The sequence below is a fragment of the Hippopotamus amphibius genome, chromosome 5, assembly GCF_030028045.1.
Source record: "Hippopotamus amphibius kiboko isolate mHipAmp2 chromosome 5, mHipAmp2.hap2, whole genome shotgun sequence".
NCBI lineage: Eukaryota > Metazoa > Chordata > Mammalia > Artiodactyla > Hippopotamidae > Hippopotamus > Hippopotamus amphibius.
The window spans coordinates 28,192,619-28,209,986 of record NC_080190.1 but is presented as its reverse complement, the minus strand read 5'-3'; the positions used below and the strand labels follow the sequence as shown (position 1 = coordinate 28,209,986).

At 39.8% G+C, this 17,368-nt stretch overlaps 1 protein-coding gene across 3 annotated transcripts in view; it reads right to left on the bottom strand.

Moving 5' to 3' along the window:
* Window positions 1–17,368, bottom strand: part of ARMH3 (armadillo like helical domain containing 3) — a 182,870-nt gene that overhangs the window by 128,547 nt on the left and 36,955 nt on the right. For all 3 annotated transcript variants that reach the window (XM_057735293.1, XM_057735295.1, XM_057735294.1), the window contains 5 exons: window positions 14,906–15,007; window positions 8,469–8,527; window positions 6,854–6,919; window positions 5,594–5,663; window positions 4,446–4,506 (listed from right to left, as the gene is read on the bottom strand). In XM_057735293.1, the coding sequence (XP_057591276.1) occupies window positions 4,446–4,506; window positions 5,594–5,663; window positions 6,854–6,919; window positions 8,469–8,527; window positions 14,906–15,007 (358 nt within the window). The remainder of the gene's footprint in view (window positions 1–4,445; window positions 4,507–5,593; window positions 5,664–6,853; window positions 6,920–8,468; window positions 8,528–14,905; window positions 15,008–17,368) is intronic.

Below are 17,368 nucleotides of genomic sequence, written 5' to 3'. Positions count from 1 at the left end.
TCTAAATAAACTGTATCAAAACTGCTTACGAAGTGATATAAATTGTAGTGTAAATCATCCTAATACTTTCCAAATCATTTGCTGATTTTTAGAAATTGTGGTCTTCTGTGTGATGCAGTTGTTACTAGCTACAGGATGCCCTCGTTTGAGCCATGATTTAACTCAGGAATATACAAACTCTTCTATCAATTTGCCATTACACTGATAGTCACTAGGTCCCTCCCTGGTGCTGAAAGCTTTGTTGCAGCCAGTAAGGGTTGCCGGATGCTGCCCATACATGACCACCAACACACAGTACATTCCTGGACACCAGCACTTCTCACACATCCTGGATCTGGACAGTCTGCACCTTGTCTCTGTTGACAACACCGTCCCAATACTGAGCCACTATGGAGCAGCAGTGAGACACTACCTATATCACCACCCTCTGGTGCCAGCACTCTCTGGTTCAAGGGCTTTCAATATTAACTCCAGGCCTGTTCCTGCTTCTGCAGCCACTCAACAAGTGACATCATCTGCCATGCGGTCTCAATAACTTAAACTACTTACCAAGCAGAATGAAAATTTTAACAACTGCTATGATCTTAAAAATATACTGCCTGAATGACTCCAAACTGACTGCTTAGGGCATTTCTTTTATGCATGTAGTGGTTTCCTTACTTCAACACAAGACAGTTCCACTTTAACCTGCAATCTTCTTGTGGGGTCCACTGAAGTCTCTACCCACAGGTCTGAGAATCCTTGATTTAGAAAGAGCCTAAGTTTTCCATGTCGGAGTAACTTAAAGGAGAGTTTACTCTCCTCAGAGACTATTTCCCCTAACTCCCAAATTCTTTTCCAGCAGTGGGGGTGGTGGCAAGAATTAAAGAGCAGACAGCCAGAAGAGGAAATTAATTGGTTGGGTTTTCATACCTCTTGCTGCTCCAGGCAAAACTTTTCTTTCCCTCCCTCCCTCCCTTCCTGCCTTCCTTCCTTCCTTTTTTTTTGGGCGGTATAAGCACTTTCCCCCATTATTACTTTACCTACAGCATTCATATAGAGATATGAAACTATTTCGTTTCTGACCCAGATTCTGGCTTGAGTATTAAAGTCTTTCCATACTCCATATTTCTTCATATTTCACCAGGAGGATTATAAACTTATCTGAAATGGTAGAAATTCATTTTGCTTTCAATTTCTCATTGTGCTGTATGCTGCTGAAAAGCTGTACATAATGAACGAGAAGTGAGAGCAGCAACCTGGCCTGATGCCCAGCTGGGAACAGATAAGTTCACCTAAAAAGGACTTGATGCTCCAAATGCCAAAAACTAGAAAGAGGGCTAGGGGGGTGGGGGTGGGGGGCAGGGTATGGAAATACGCCCATGGGTAGTAATTAAGAATGTGGATTCAGCCTGAGGGTGGGACCTTCTGCCCAGCCTCTGTCAGCTGGATGCCTCATTATCTTCTCCATTTTCCCTAACCTCAGGACATTCCATTAGGAAGCAGGTGGAAAAAAGAACTGAGAAAGTAAGGCAAAACAAAAAAAGGCAGGAACTAGAGAGGGAAGAGAGAGTTAAAATATTTAGTGTAGATCAGATTCACTGGCTGGGATGTGAGGGTGTGGGTGAACAGATACATACCTGTAACTCTTAAGTACTGAACACACAGCCTTATCATGTCACCCCTCCTTCAACTGTTACCCATCATCCACTTCTGTCAGGTAATGTTTTGTTTTGTTTTTAATAATATTATTTTTATTTAGGCAACTCATTTTAAAACATGTTGTTATCCTTAAGTTTTTTTTTTTTTAATTAATTTATTTATTTTATTTATTGGCTGCATTGGGTCCTCGCTGCTGCACACAGGCTTTCTCTAGTTGCTGCAAGCAGGGGCTACTCTTCATTGTGGTGCGCAGGCTCCTCATTGTAGTGGCTTCTCTTGTTGCAGAGCACGGGCTCTAGGTGCGTGGACTTCAATAGTTGTGGCACACGGGCTCAACAGTTGTGGTTCACAGGCTCTAGAGCACAGGCTCAATAGTTGTGGCGCAGGGGCTTAGTTGCTCTGTGGCATTATCAGGTAATGTTTTTTTCTACTCTTTTATCCTTCCTCCATGCACCCTACACTCTAATCCTCCTGAATTACTTCCTGTTCTTCAAACATGCCACACTTTCAAGTCTCCAAGCTTTTGAACGTGCTGGTCCCTGGCTTGGGATGTCCCTCCCTCACTCCTCCACATAGAAAACTACTGTTTCTTCAAGACTCAGGTCAAACACAGCCTTCTCAGATGCCCCAATGAGCATTCGTCACCCTATACAAATCTTTCCTTTGTCATTTACCATAGTAGAAGTTAAGAAAGAGTACAGCTTCTGGGGTCCGACAGACTTGAGTTTGAATCTTTGTGATGCAACTTATGTATGTATATGTGGTATGTAACTGTGGTTGCTGCCCCGCAAGATGGCCCCCAATGGTCCCCACCTCCTGGCATTCACATCCTTATGGAGTCCCTTCCCATATTGTATTAGGTTTGGTCTGTGTGACCAATAAAAATGGTATATCGTTTGAGATTAGGTTATAAAAGGCACTATGGCTTCCATCCTGGGCTCTCACTCTCCTTCTCTTGCTCTCTCGGAGTACTTGCTTTAAAGAAAGCAAGCTGCCATGTCAAGCAACCCTAAGGACAGGCCCACATGGCAAGGAACTGAGATTTACCAACAACCATGTAAGTGAGCTTGGAAGCAATTCTCCAGCCCCAGTGGAGCCCAGCAGAGCCCCAGTAAAGCTAACACACTGACTGCAGCCTATGCCAAACTCTATGCCAAAACTACCCAGCTAAGCTGCTACTGGATTTCTGAGCCACAGACATTGTGAGGTAATAAACGGTTGTTTTAAGCCCCTATGTTTTGGAATAGTCTCTTACATAGCTATAGATAATACACCTGAGAAGGGGCGGGAACAGCTTAGGATTTACTGTAAGAAAATTTGGGTTCAAATCCAGGAATTGTGCTTACTAACAGAATAACCCAACCTCCAGAGCCTCAGTTTCCTTCCTTGGAAAATGAGAAAACTAAGAGTATAATAAAATGCTACAAAATAAATAGCATATCCTAGAACTAGAACATAAGATAAACAAGCTAAAAATAAAATCTGTAGCAAAACAAAGCTGATCCCTGAGGTGATTCCATCTAAAACAAGCAGGAAACTCACCTGATAAGTGTTATTTTTTTTTTTTTTTGATAAGTGTTATTTTAAAAAAGCAGCTTTTCATGGTCTTTGAACTGAAATAAAGGATCAGACTTTTTTTTTTTGAGATTTTTTTTTTTTATATGGACCATTTTTAAAGTCTTTATTGAACTTGTTACAATACTGCTTCTGTTTTATGTTTTGGTTTTTTGGCCACAATGCATGTGGGATCTCATTTCCCTGACCAGGGATCGAATCTGCACCCCCTGCATTGGAAGGCAAAGTCTTAACCACTGGAACACCAGAGAAGTCTCCTGGATGAGACTAACTTTTAAAACACCCAAAAGATATGAAAAAATGCAAACCACAACCTACTTACCTAAAAGTAAAATTTGTATCATTATTTCATACCGAGGAAACCAAGAATGTGTAGCCTATAAACAGTCTAAAAAGCTGGAGATCTACTCTATTCAGAGTAAAATCTTTCATTTCTCCCTAGATCCCAGGCCTAGCACTGGAATGAGGTCAACTAAGCTTGCTGTGCACCAAACTTCCCTCTTACTCAAAAAAGTGGAGGTATTAATTCTGTTGTCAGACTGAAATCAGATGCGTTTTAAGGAATAAAGATAATACATAGATTTGAGATCACACTAATATGGCACAGCTGTTCTTAAGCATTAACGCTAAGAAGAATGCTAAAATAGCAAAGAAGAGAGAAAGCCTAAAGGCTTAAATTTTATTAAAATATGAAGATTTTCAGTTGTCTCTAGTTATACTGGTTGTTAAGAATTGTGACAATCAGATCTCCTCAGGAGGCAGGAATCTCCTAGCCGGGTTACTATATATACAACCTGCCTAGCTAGCAGAGTTCTGATGAGCCTGCTAGTACAATATAGGCTAAGAATGAACCAAAAGATCTGTCTCTGGCCTTTCCCTATCTTCTAAAAACTGCTGACTCCTTTGATACCAAAGCCCAGGAATGACTAAGTGGTCTGCTGGTATTCCATATCTTTGAATACAAGTCACCTATGATCACTGTTTCAACATGTCAGCCCTGTTCTTCATGCAGTGTGCCTAAAAATGACAATGAAGATACGTAGTTTGTATCTTCCCCCTTCTGGAAAAATGTATAAATCCAGGCCATAAAACACTCCCTGACACTTCTCTGCACATAAATGTGCTTTTCCTGAAGCGAAGTATACATACAAATTTTGTGACTATTAAATTTCCCATCACTCAATTCTATAAAATAGATTTGCACACATTAAACGAACCATCATACTTACACATAGAGATCCATAGGAAACTCCTTCATCATGTGTGTTACAATAAACTCTACCATCAGGTCTAAATGGGAAAAAGAGAAAAATCAGATCAATCAGAATGAAATTCATTGCTTGTTTTTGAGTTGGGAAAAAAACCTTCTCAATATACCTTGCACTAATGCTGAATGGCATCCACCAACCACATCTTTATTAACATGCACTTAAATTTATTTTATATAAGGCACCTTTTGCAGCACTTTCACCACCTGCCACTTGTAAGGTAACAAGAAAATGAGTTCACTCTCCAACTTCCAGAAGGATACTTTGACCTGCCAATAGACTCAGATACAAGGGAGATTTCATTGTACAGGTATTTTATACCCTGGCACTAATGCAAAATGCCAGAGGGAAATTATATTTTGAGAACCAAGTGATGAGGCAAGCAGAGAAAAAATTATGGATCACATCCGTGTAACCAGAGACTCAAACTCTAAAGCTACCTCAGTCTATCTCGTCTTCCTATCACACTCACAGTTTGACAGATATTGACTGAAATGGTCTGGGGAGCTTTGGGTCAATAGAGGTTTATTATACAGTCTTAATTATTGTTTCTAAAGTCAAGTAGATTTAGGAAGTAGGGCTGAATACCCAAGTGAAATGGGATTAAGAGTTCAGATCATTCCCTGGAGGAAAATGCAGAATTCTGAGCAGACAAAATTACCTACAATGCAGCCCCCCACCTGTCAGCTCTGTCAGCCTCATCTCAGCTTAATTTACTCAGAGGAAGTTTTGTATGTCTGAACCCTGAACTTTAAACCTCCTGGCCAGTTGACACATCAATATGGACCAAGAAAGGGAGGGAAGAATTTGAAACCTTGATCAGGTATAACATAGTTTACAAATTTAAATCATATATCAAGCTTAGACTTAGACATCTGTCTCCCTAGAAAGATCTTTTTCTTTGAACAAGAGCACCCTTTAATTGACCATTATATTCACTGCAATTGCTTTACCAACTCAACAAGAAACATGGTTTCTTAGGCCAGGGAAGAAACATAACTAGTAACTTCTTCTCTGAGGGGGAAACACATCAACCAGGATCTATCCCTCATCTTAATCATGAAAACCTATCACTGGCTCAGAAACATGCCAATTTTGATGGTACTCACCCAGTACTGCACATACTAAAGGACGGCAGGGAAGGTTCTTGTCTGCTGCCTTCTTCCTGTGTCTCATAGGCTTCACACAAAAAAAGAAATTAGTAGACATCTGAACTAACACCCAATGGCTCACCACCATGTTTTTCACGTAAACAAAATCACTACTATTGGGAATTCCCTGGCAGTCATTGGTTAGGACTCTGCCCTTCCAATGCTGGGGGCCCAAGTTCAATCCCTGGTCGGGGAACTATGATCCCACACGATGTGTGGCGTGGCCAACCAATAAACTAATTAATTAATTAATAATAAAATAAAAGCACTACTACAGAGATGCTACCTTATCTTTCTCTTTCTAGTGGTGGGGCAGGGAGCAGGGAGGACATGTAAATTCTTCTCTCTGCTATCAATGCAGGCCTGTGACAAAAATAATTCACAGCAAGACAACAGCCCCAAAGGGCACTGGAGCATACTACAATGGGAAAGCTGTTGTTTTTACTTTGATTTCATCTATACAGGTGACATTACTAACAACAAAAGAGATACACTGGTATTTTACTTTGATGAAATAATAATTAAGAAAAAGAAGAGGATGTGACTATAGAGGCAACAACAGTAGCAGTTTAAAAAAAAAAAGCTTTTTTTTAAAGAAAGTTTTAAATATAAATCTCAATGTGATATTTCTGAACATATCTCCAAGTTTCAGGAAATCCCCTGATCCTTTATACTCTATTTCCCCCACCTCTCAGACGAATAAATCAAAGCAGGAGCTAGTGTCAACCAATCAAAGGTTATACTACATTTTGAAAACAAAAGGCTTAGGTCCATCTCCTTGTTGAAATCTACATGACTGATACATTCTATGTCAAGATATACTTTTTGGGCATTTTTTTGTTTGTTTGTTTTTGGTCACACGGGCAGCATGCAGGATCTTAGTTTCCTGACCATGGATCAAACCCGTGCCCTCTGCAGTGGAAGCACAGAGTTTTAACCACTGGACCACCAGGGAAGTCCCCTGATACATTCTAATATTACTGCTATGGGTATAGGACTGTGGATCTTTCCACTCTCTCTGAGTAGGTAACACCTCCATGACACACACAAAAAATCCCAACAACAGGCATCAGTCTTCTGAACAGCAGTTAAACAAGAGCCCTTTAGCATAAATTTCCATCCACATTTGTTCTAGCAAGATCAATTTTATCCTCTCCAATCCTACCTACACAGAAAAAATTCCTCTAAGAAAAAATAAGAAGCAAAAGTCACACCTACCATTCTATGTAAGTTTACTCGAAAATTCATGTTGTCATCATGCAAAAATGCATTGGCATACTGATCCTAATAAAAATAAAAACATAGATAAAAAGCAAGGAATGAGAGTTATACTTAAGAAACAGTTTACAATCTATCTATAATCTTTAATCTTAAAGTCCAAGCACTTGTAGGACTTAAAGAATTCCTTTTAAGGACCAGTTAGAGAGCTAACAGGATGAGCATAGAGCCTTTATGTCAAGCCCTACTTACGCCATGAGATTTTACTCGGGTGTAATTTCCCAGTGTGTCTCTGGCCAAAAATCTCTAAGCAAATACAAACAATAAAAATTAAGGCACAGGCACTTGAGGCAAATGCTGAGAGGAATCTGTTTTCCTGTTCTCTCTTCCTTCCCATCTGCCCAAGCAGCCTGCTCTGTTTGTGACAGTTTGAAGGTTTTCATAGGGACTGCAGGATACACGTGCAGGCTCCACATGAGGATCTACGATTAAGAAGAAAGGTCTGTACTCCTCTGGGAACAGCCTTGGCGCAGCAAGAGAAAACTGCTTACACAGACAGCGTGGCAGTAGGCAAGACCCCGCCTATCCCTGGCTTTGCTGAAGACTGATGGAAAATCAAAAACCTCTCACCATGAATCAGTAATAAACATCCCTTGGCCCTCTCCCAACACCTTTTCTGAAGATCTGACATGCCTACAGACTCCTATTCCTGGGAACTGTTACAATTTGTGGAAAACAACTCCTTTAAAGATTTTCTTAGAAAGATTTTTGAAAAGCAATTATACCAGGCCCACTGCTAATAAGCAGCTCTTCTATAACCAGCTACCCCTAACCTGGTGAAAAGTAGGTCATCTTTCCACAGAAAACATAAAAATGGAAAGACTGAGAGAGATCTCTACTCCACGTGGACCACACTTTATTTTTCTTAGGAGAGAAAAGAATAAGGAGTAAGTGAAGGAGGAGGTTGAAACTACAAATTTAGCTCTAAATTGACTCAATTTCTGCTGTACCTGTGTTGCTACCAAGATCTAGAATAAGTTCAGGCCTAATTAATCCAACCAAGTATCTCCTTACAAAGCCCAAGCATCTCTTCTTGTTTCCCCTCATGTTCTTGTTCTTCATCAAACTGCACTCAGCTCATTTTGCTCAGTTTCCAATGCCCCTCTTTGGCTTTTCTCTCCACCTCTCCCCACAGAAACCTGAGTTCCTTTTTTCATTTTGTAAAATGCAAAAGACCCAACATGAACAGTTTCAAAGGGGCAGGATATTTTTTCTGAAGAGGCATAAGTCTCTTCAGAGTTTCAAACTCTTAAGAACTAGAATTTTCCAGTTCTCCATTATAGCAGTTATCACATCACAATTTGTTATTAAGTCATGCAGTAAATACTAACTGAGCCTCTACTATGTGCCAGACACTGAGAATGCTCTGGCAAAGAAGACAAAGTACCTCCTATAGGTGCTTACATTCTAGTGGAGGAGATAATACAAAGGGGAAAGATTTTCTCTCCCAAACTTTAAGACCCTAAAAGCCAGGAAACAGGAACTGGAGAGAAGGGCAGAAAGAGATAGCACTTTGTAAGAGATTAGCTAACACCAGAAGGCTGGTGAGACCTACCTCTGCAATACAAGTAAGGATAATCAGACAGAGTTTGCCACTGTGAAGCCGGTGCTCATCTGAAAAGAAAAAATAAACCCTTCACTCTAAATCATCCAGACCATGTTTCTATACAGAATAAAGATGTGTATCATCAAAAAGAACATTCACACTTTCTCTTCCCACAAAATCCATGAATGAAAATCAAGGTTCTACTACAGTAATCCTTGCTTTTCTTCTAGGCAAAAGAATTCCCCCATAAAACTTTGTTCTTAAGTATTCTGGTAATCTGATGGACAGCTAACCATCTTCCTGAGAACCATCCAATTATTGTAATGGTCCCTAATACCATGGCCCAAATCAGGGTGAGGCCCTTTGTGTCCGTATTAGCCCTTTGCTTCTGAATAGTCAGATCCATTCCCTTGCCCACCCCTTCTCACCCACTAGTTAAAAGCACCACCGTCTTTACCCACCTACCACAAAATCCAGAAAAGTTTTATAACTGTTCATAGCAAACTGGCAGCAGACTCAGAAAGAAATTAACTGGAGACTAGGGTCCAGCTCATGCTTCTCCTTGCACTGTGAACATTACTTACAATCAGGAAAGCTGGGAACTCTTGACCATTTTTCTTCCTACCAAAGCTATTCACTCCACAAATATTTATTTAGTACCTACTATGTGGCAGGCACTGTGCTAGGCAGTAGAGATACAGCACTGAACTAAACAAAGGTCTATAGTCTCCCAGAATTCACATTCTAGTTATTAAAAAAGAAGGCAACCTCAATAATAGGGCTCTAAGCCCACACAAATGACCCAGAAAGAGCTACTCCATCACTGCCAATTATCAGAACCATCAAAACTTATTTACTTTCCAAGATTTTTGTGGGTGAGGGGGTGAAATGGAGGTAAAAAGAGGGTCATACCAGCATATTCAAAACAGAAAAATGGCTTATGATGTTTCAAATTAGCTTTAACAGGACCCAGACTAAAGTCCATTTGAGAGAGATCTATTAACAGATTACAATGTTATAGAAGTTAGCTAACAGTACTCACCCTGACATTAACCTGTTACTTCCTCAAAGATGAAATCTATCAACTAAAACCTGACAATTAGAAGGCATAAAGAGGGCTGTGGTCAAAGAAATACACTCACCAATCCTCAGCAACAGGCAGTACAAAAGAGTAATGATGATGATCCTCTCTGACATTCCCAGTAGCTTACAGCAGACCCCCCAGGCAGCCAGAAGAGAAATCCCCCCCCCGCCCCCGCCTATGCAACTGGATTCATGAGACTCTTCTACCTACCCCTGGCCACAGAGTTTCTCTGGCACTACCCTCCCTTTCCCCCAAAGCTGATAAGCAACTCTTATAGAAAAGCCTGCAGCTATCTCTCCACTTTAAAAAAAAATTGTTCCTGAATACAAAAATAAGGCACATTTCATTTTAAACATTTTTTAATTCAGAAAAGCACAAAAAAGGACACTAAAAACCAAATTTAATCACATCACTCAGACATCATATATGTTAACACTTTGGTGAATCAACTTTAAGTCTATGTATGCATAAATATACATATATATTTTTAATATTTTTGCCTGATGTCTACTTAAAGGTTGAGCAGATACTCTCTTAGGGTGACAATACACAAGTTAGAATAACCTCAGGAAAGAAAGGTTTTCAAAGCACAGCCAAATCAAGGGGATGATAAACACAAAATTCTGGAGCATGGAGACTAGTGGAATAACTAGGGAAGGGACACAGCTGTAGCTTCAACAGCATTAATAATTTCTTAAGTTGAGTGACAGGTTTACATATGTTCATTTTATTATACTTTATAACTTATACTATTTATTATGCTTATTATAAATTTTATAACCTAGTAGTCATATATATTAAAAGTATCTTTTTATAGGTATCAAATGATAGACATACAATAAAGAAGAAAGAGATAGAATTAGGGGGAGGGGAAGGAGGAGCAGAGCCAAGAAAAAGTTGCTTCTATTGCCACTAAAAACATAATGAGGGACTTCCCTGGTGGCACAGTGGTTAAGAATCCACCTGCCAACGCAGGGGACACAGGTTCAATCCCTGCTCAAGGAAGATCCCACATGCCATGGAGCAACTAAGCCTGTGCACCACAACTACTGAGCCTGTGCTCTAGAGCCCGTGAGTCACAACTATTGAGCCCACGTGCTGCAACTACTGAAGCCCACGGACCCAGAGCCTGTGTTCTGCAACAAGAGAAGCCACCACAATGAGGAGCCCCCACTCACCACAACTAGAGAAAGCCTGTGTGCATCAACAAAGACCTAATGCAGCCAATAAATAAATAAATAAATGTATTTAAAAAAAAAAAAAAAAAAGAATCCACCTGCCAATGCAGGGGACACGGGTTCAAGCCCTGGTCTGGGAAGATTCCACATGCCATGGAGCAACTAAGCCCGTGCGCCACAACTACTGAGCCTGCACTCTAGAGCCCATGAGCCACAACTACTGAGCCCATGTGCCACAACTACTGAAGCCCATGCGCCTAAAGCCTGTGCTCTGCGACCAGAGAAGCCTGCACACTGAGAAACCCACGCACCATAACTAGAGAAAGCCCGCACACATCAACGAAGACCCAACGTAGCCAAAAATAAATTAACAAATAAAAATAATAAATAAATCTTTAAAACACACACACACACACAAAAAACCATAATGAGATCCCGTTAGCCAGGTCAGGGTCTTAATCCACAGGAAGAGACCTGGGCCAATGAAGCCACACAGACGCCGTTTTTGAAATTAACACTTCATCATACCTAACCATATTTAGGTTGCTGTACCTTGCCATATTTAGGCTACCTGTTGGCAAAGAACTAACCCAGCCTGAATTTAGAGAAATAGCCTGAGACCACTCACACTGCAATTAATCTGCCCTCAATTTTGCCATCCATTTTATGGATGGCAAAATGACCAGGACAAAGAGCCTTATTCAATCATTAAAGCTAAAAGTGAGTTCCAAGCGCCTCGATTCACTGTGCTATATCAAGCAAAGCTAAAACTTCATTTTCAGCGTCACATCTATGCAGTTTCTTTCTTTCTGCGGTTGCTGCAGCATTTCTAGAGAAAAAGAGAGGTTACCCGTTTCCATAAAAGAGAAGCAATGGCCTCAGGAAACACTGATGCACAAGAGTCTTGTTATCCTTGCCTGCCAGATCTCACTTGCCAAGTCTCAGAGGTTCACCACCCCTGCAGCTCCCGACAGACTGCTCTACGGTAGGAATCTGCGACCTGGACTACTTGCATCTATCTCATCCCTGTATGTAGCTCTCTCTCAAAAGACCACACTCACGAGGCATAACAAAAGAAAGAGTCTACGTTTGCAAGACAGAGACTTCCAAAAGCTAATGCAGTATGTCTGAGTGTAACCATTTAGATTCTGCCTGCCCAGATTTTTTTTAACTCTGACAATTCTTCATTTCCTATACTTACCTTTTAGCTCTTTATCTCTGTTTATCAACATTTCTCACTCTAAACCCCCCCAATCCTAGTCTTACCCCCTTATGCAGCTCTTGCCTTTCATCTCCATTCTGGAATTCCTAAAAATCCTCAGGTCAGAAACCTGCCTAGACTACTTGGCAAATTAGAGCCTTATAAAGTATACTTTATGCCTAAGGGAATCTCAAACCACATCACAGAGCATTAACCTCTCCTCGTGGAAAGCAAAGTGGCAAAAACAATAGTATTTTAGCAATGTTGCTTCTACACTGGAACAGTTTTTGTATGTTTGTTTGTTATGTGGGAATCTGATGCTTATCTATGGACCAAGATTTAAGAATCCAGGGACTTCCTAGGTGGCGCAATGGTTAAAAATCCGCCTGCCAATGCAGGGGACACAGGTTCTATCCCTGGTCCAGGAAGATCCCACATGCCATGGAGCAACTAAGCCCGTGTGCCACAACTACTGAGCCTGCGCTCTAGAGCCCATGAGCCACAACTACTGAGTCTGTATGCCACAACTACTGAAGCCTACGTGCCTAGAGACCACACTACACAAACAAAAGAAGCCACTGCAATGAGGAGCCCACGTACCACAACAGAGTAGCCCCAGCTCACCGCAACTAGAGAAAGCCTGTGTGCAGCATCAGAAGACCCAGTGCAGCCAATAAATAAATAAATAAATATAAAAATAAATTTAAAAAAGAATTGAATTATGTCAACTTACTACCTTTAAAAAAAAAAAATCCAAACTTCAACTACTAAGCAGAGAGAACAGTTGGTTCCTAAAATAGGATTTAAAGAGTCTTATAAGGAGGGCTTATAAAGGAAGAATATACACCAAATTGTTAAGATTGATTAACTATGGAAAGCTTAATTCCAAAGAACTTTCACTTCTAAGGTAATCATTGCTATTTTAACAAGTAATATTTTTAACAACATTTCAATTACTTTTGTAAATAGAGGAAAAAAATCCTTCTAAATGGGAGAAGCCCATTGGATCAACCCGTAGGTACCAAATAAACTAATAAAAACGTTCATTACAACATTAGGTGTTAAGTGTGAGGAGCCTCTCCAGCAGAGTCGCATCCTCATATGTTCTCATCTGCAGCAGGCAGGAGAGGGGCAAGCATAGGAAACGGAACAGCTGCCTCCAAAAGGAATTAACCACCCCTTTCTCGTCTTTTTGGTATTTTTTGTTTCCTTAATAAAGTTCCAGTCATTTGAGCAATACTCTCTCATTTCCTCCGATGTCTGGATGATTGGAGGGGCTCAAATCTGAACACCAGCCCTGTGGCAAAGAAAGAGTCTCATAAATAGGCTCCAGCCAGAAGAATTAGAAACTCTACAACAGTCTTCAATATAAAAGGTGAAACTGTTGGATAAATATTTATTAAAAATGAAAAAAATTAAAAAATAAAATAAAATGCTATCGGTTACAGAAAACATTTTGGGGACAACTGGGAAAAACTAAATATGGACTACTGCATGATATTAGAGAATTACTGCTGGGCACTCTCTGGTGGGCCAGTGGTTAAGACTCGGTGCTTTCACTGCAGCAGCCCAGGTTCAATCCCTGGTCAGGGAGCTAAGATCCTGCAAGCCGTGAGGCATGGCCAAAAACAAACAAACAAACAAAAAGAACTACTGTTGATTTTCTTAGCCTTAATGATGAATATCTAAGAAAATGTCTTTAATTTTGAGATACAGGCCAAAGTACTTAAGGTGTGAAGTAGAATGATGTCTGCAATATACTTTAAAATTATTCAGCCAAAATAAGAACATAGAAATTTAGAGACAAACCAAATATGGCAAAATGTTAATGGGTATATGAGTGATCAGTGTAGGACCCTTTCAGCTTCCCTGTATACTGAACATTTTTCATTTAAAACAACTGGAGGAAAAATGCTACCTCAGTGTCACCATGAAATAAAAGGCTCATTTCCAGAGAATCTTAAAACTGGAATATATTCCACTTATATGAGGTAGTCAAATTCAAAGAGACAGAAAGCAGAATGGTAGATGCAAGGGGTTGGGAAAAGGGGAGAATGTGAAGAGTAGGGAATAAGTTTTTAATAGGTACAGAGTTTTAGTTTCACAAGATGAAAAGAGTTCTAAAGATGGATGGTAGTAATGGTTGCATAACAATGGGACGTATTTAGTGCCACTTAAAAATAGCTAAAATGGTAAATTTTACATGATGTGTATTTAACTACAATTAAAAAATATAACAGAAATAAATAAAAATTGTAAACACATATAAATCCAGAATAAAGAAAAAACTAGGTTAAAAAAAAAAAAACCTGAGGTATATATTGGACAAAATTTGCTGGGTTTCCTCCCAATCCCTTCTTCTAGCTCAACTATTCTACTACCCTATCACCAGTTAAAAGATCATAGAAAAATCATCAACAGAGGAAGAACCGAAAATTAGACAGAATAAACTCAAACTTTTCTAATACCTTACTTCTCTCCCACTTCCATTCTGCATTTCAGGGATGAATACTGACACTTCTGTTTTAAGTGTTAAAGAACACAGTCCCTCTGAATCGCACCTCTTCCTACTGTACTCTGTACAACAGTCCTAATTCTCACTATGAGCTGATGTTTTCAGTTCTTGTCCTCAAAAGGGAATTCCCTGAAACATGCTAATCCCCCCACTTCCCACACACAAGAGTTTGCATCTACTTACCAAAATCTGCTAAGAAGACTTGCTAGTTCTTATAGAGATCAATTTTTTTTCCTGTTCTATTTTGGAGCACTCCCCCTCCAGCTCCAGGTTTTCCCAACACCATCTAATTGCCATCTGGCAGTGAGAAATCACTGTTTTTCAGTAATCAGGATCATCACCTTGCACAGAAGGTCCCAATGGTTCAAATCTTGTCAAAGCTTCAAGGTATTAATGCTGCTCCTTGATCCAGCTAAGCAGCTACCTGCCACCTCCTGCTCTCTGAGCCCCCAAAGTAGCATGCCTTACCTTTGGTGTCCTGCATGACAATCGAGCTATACTTTAAGAAGGTTATCAGCAGATTACTGGTCTGTACATCTGCATCCAGTGGGAGTTCCACAGAACTTATAACTGCAATAGAAAAGATGAAATGCATTTAGCCTATAACATATTCCATTTAACACTTCTACCTATATAGCCAACTTGCCAGCAGGCAAGGAAATCAAGAAATAATCGTCTTCCACAACAGAGGAAAGACCAAGTGCTTATCATAAAACCGTTATCTATTCTTCCTAGGCCTCCACAAGCCCTTCCTACCCCCAAGATTAAGCCCAATGCCCTTCTCTCCTATCTAAGAATGCCAGTCTCCAGGATCAGTGCTTTTCTCCCAGCATCCTAAGAAGGGTATTTTGATTCTACTTTCTAGCCCCAAGTAATCCAAAAGGGTTCAAGGTCCTTCTTAAAAGCACTTTAATTTTTACCTACGCGAAAGAGCTGTATTGAATATAAATGAGACTTGCTTTGATGAGTCTACTGCTTAAAATAAATGACAATTCATTCCTAATATGGAAAAATCTTGCTCAATTTTGAGAATAAGCCTTTAGGCTGAAAATACCCAGGATGTAAGGGTAAAAAAGTTAAGGCAAACTAAATTCAAATTCTACTTCTTAATCCCTTCCCCCTTGAAAGGGAACGTGAAAAGGAATACCAGACTGAAAATAAGTGGACATTACTGATTGGGGCAGCCTGGGAACAGAGTTTTATATACCTACATATTTACTGTTTCCAAGAGAAACTACCCCTGCTCACATTCTCTGTGTCACAGTCCCAATGAACAATAAGGGACCAGACTAGGGCTGACCCACAAAGGACAACCTTAATATAGATTTCCCAAGTTTCTAATGCTCTAAATGAGACTGAGATATCTTGTTTTACTTTTTTACACTGTCTAAGACATAATATATAAGCAAAAGGAAGCTCATGATAGCCTAGACAAACTAGAGAAGACTCAGCTGAGTTTGGGATATTATTCATAATATGTGTTCATAACCATAATGAATCCCCCTGGAGTTATTACGATGTATGCAGAGAACATTTATTAACAATGGGAAATGTGAATATTATGGGTCCATAATACATAGCAAGCACAGCAAAAAGCCTTATGAGAAGAAATTAGCACGCCCAACCCTTGGCTGTTTTTCCACAGTTTAGCCCCCAAGAACTAATAAAAGACAAATATATTTTTATGTTGAAATACTAAAAGGTCTTAAATCATTTTATGGGTTAATGACCTGAGACTGTCATTTCAAACTACAGCCTATTCTGAAGCTCAGAGCCCATAATCATTCCTTTGTCCCATACAAAGAGGCATCCAACTGGTAAGTGGGACTTTTTTTCCCACTCCAACATAGTAATAACCAAAAAATTGTCTTATATAATATGTAGAAATATAGAAGTATATGTATTTTTAGTTTACCAGAAAGTCCTCTCATGCCAAGGCTGAGTTGTCAAATGTCAAGACTGAACTGAGAACAAATGTTACAGCTAAACTGCTGGCTTTTAAGAAATAATGGCTCCAGTGACATACCTTTAAATATTACTAGGCTACTGAGCACCAATTATATTAAAAACCAATTAAAAAACCAAAACTTGAAAACAGGGTTATAAGATTTAGGATCCCTACAGAAAGGAAATGAGTTAGGAGAGAAGGAAAAGAACAAAATAGAAGAGACAGAATAAAATCCCTCACAAATTAAAATTCTCCTTCCTAAGGAAGAATTATTCCTTGATCACTGGCTTCATAATTCTTCCCAGCAGCCTTTGTCATGGGAGACAGTCATTTGAAAGTGGGCTGACTCCAATCTTCCCACTAGAAAAAAAAGCTCGCTGGTTGTAGGTAAGCAAGCACAAATCCTGCCATTGCATAATCAAGTGTGTGGGTGAAGTGTTCACAATGAACAGTTTGAAAGGCAGTTCTCTGAAGCATCCAAACACTAACATCACATGGAACTCACATACACACACACACACACACACACACACAAGCGCTCGCGCATGCACGCCTTTTGATATCCATGGTAACCAGGCAGGCTTTATGGTTAAAGAGAAAGAACAGTATTTCCGTTGGAATACTTGGTGACCTGAATAAGCAGAGACAAGTAGGCAATCCTAATACATGTTCCTTCTCATTAAGATAAAGATGTGCCCCACTTTTCGAAAGTTCATTTTACATAAGCCACTTTGCCTTTACAAAAAACCTACGTTAGCATCTATTTTCGCTAATGGAAAGAAATCCAAGAGAATTTTCACTTTTAAGAAAAAAGGTGAAATGGGAGGGCAGAATAAGGGATAAGGAATTGAGAGGTACATACTACTATATAAACTAAACAAGCTACAAGAATGTATTATGTATCAGGGAATATAGCCTGCATTTCATAATAACTATAAATGGAGTATAATCTTTAAAAATTGTGAACCACTATGTTGTATACC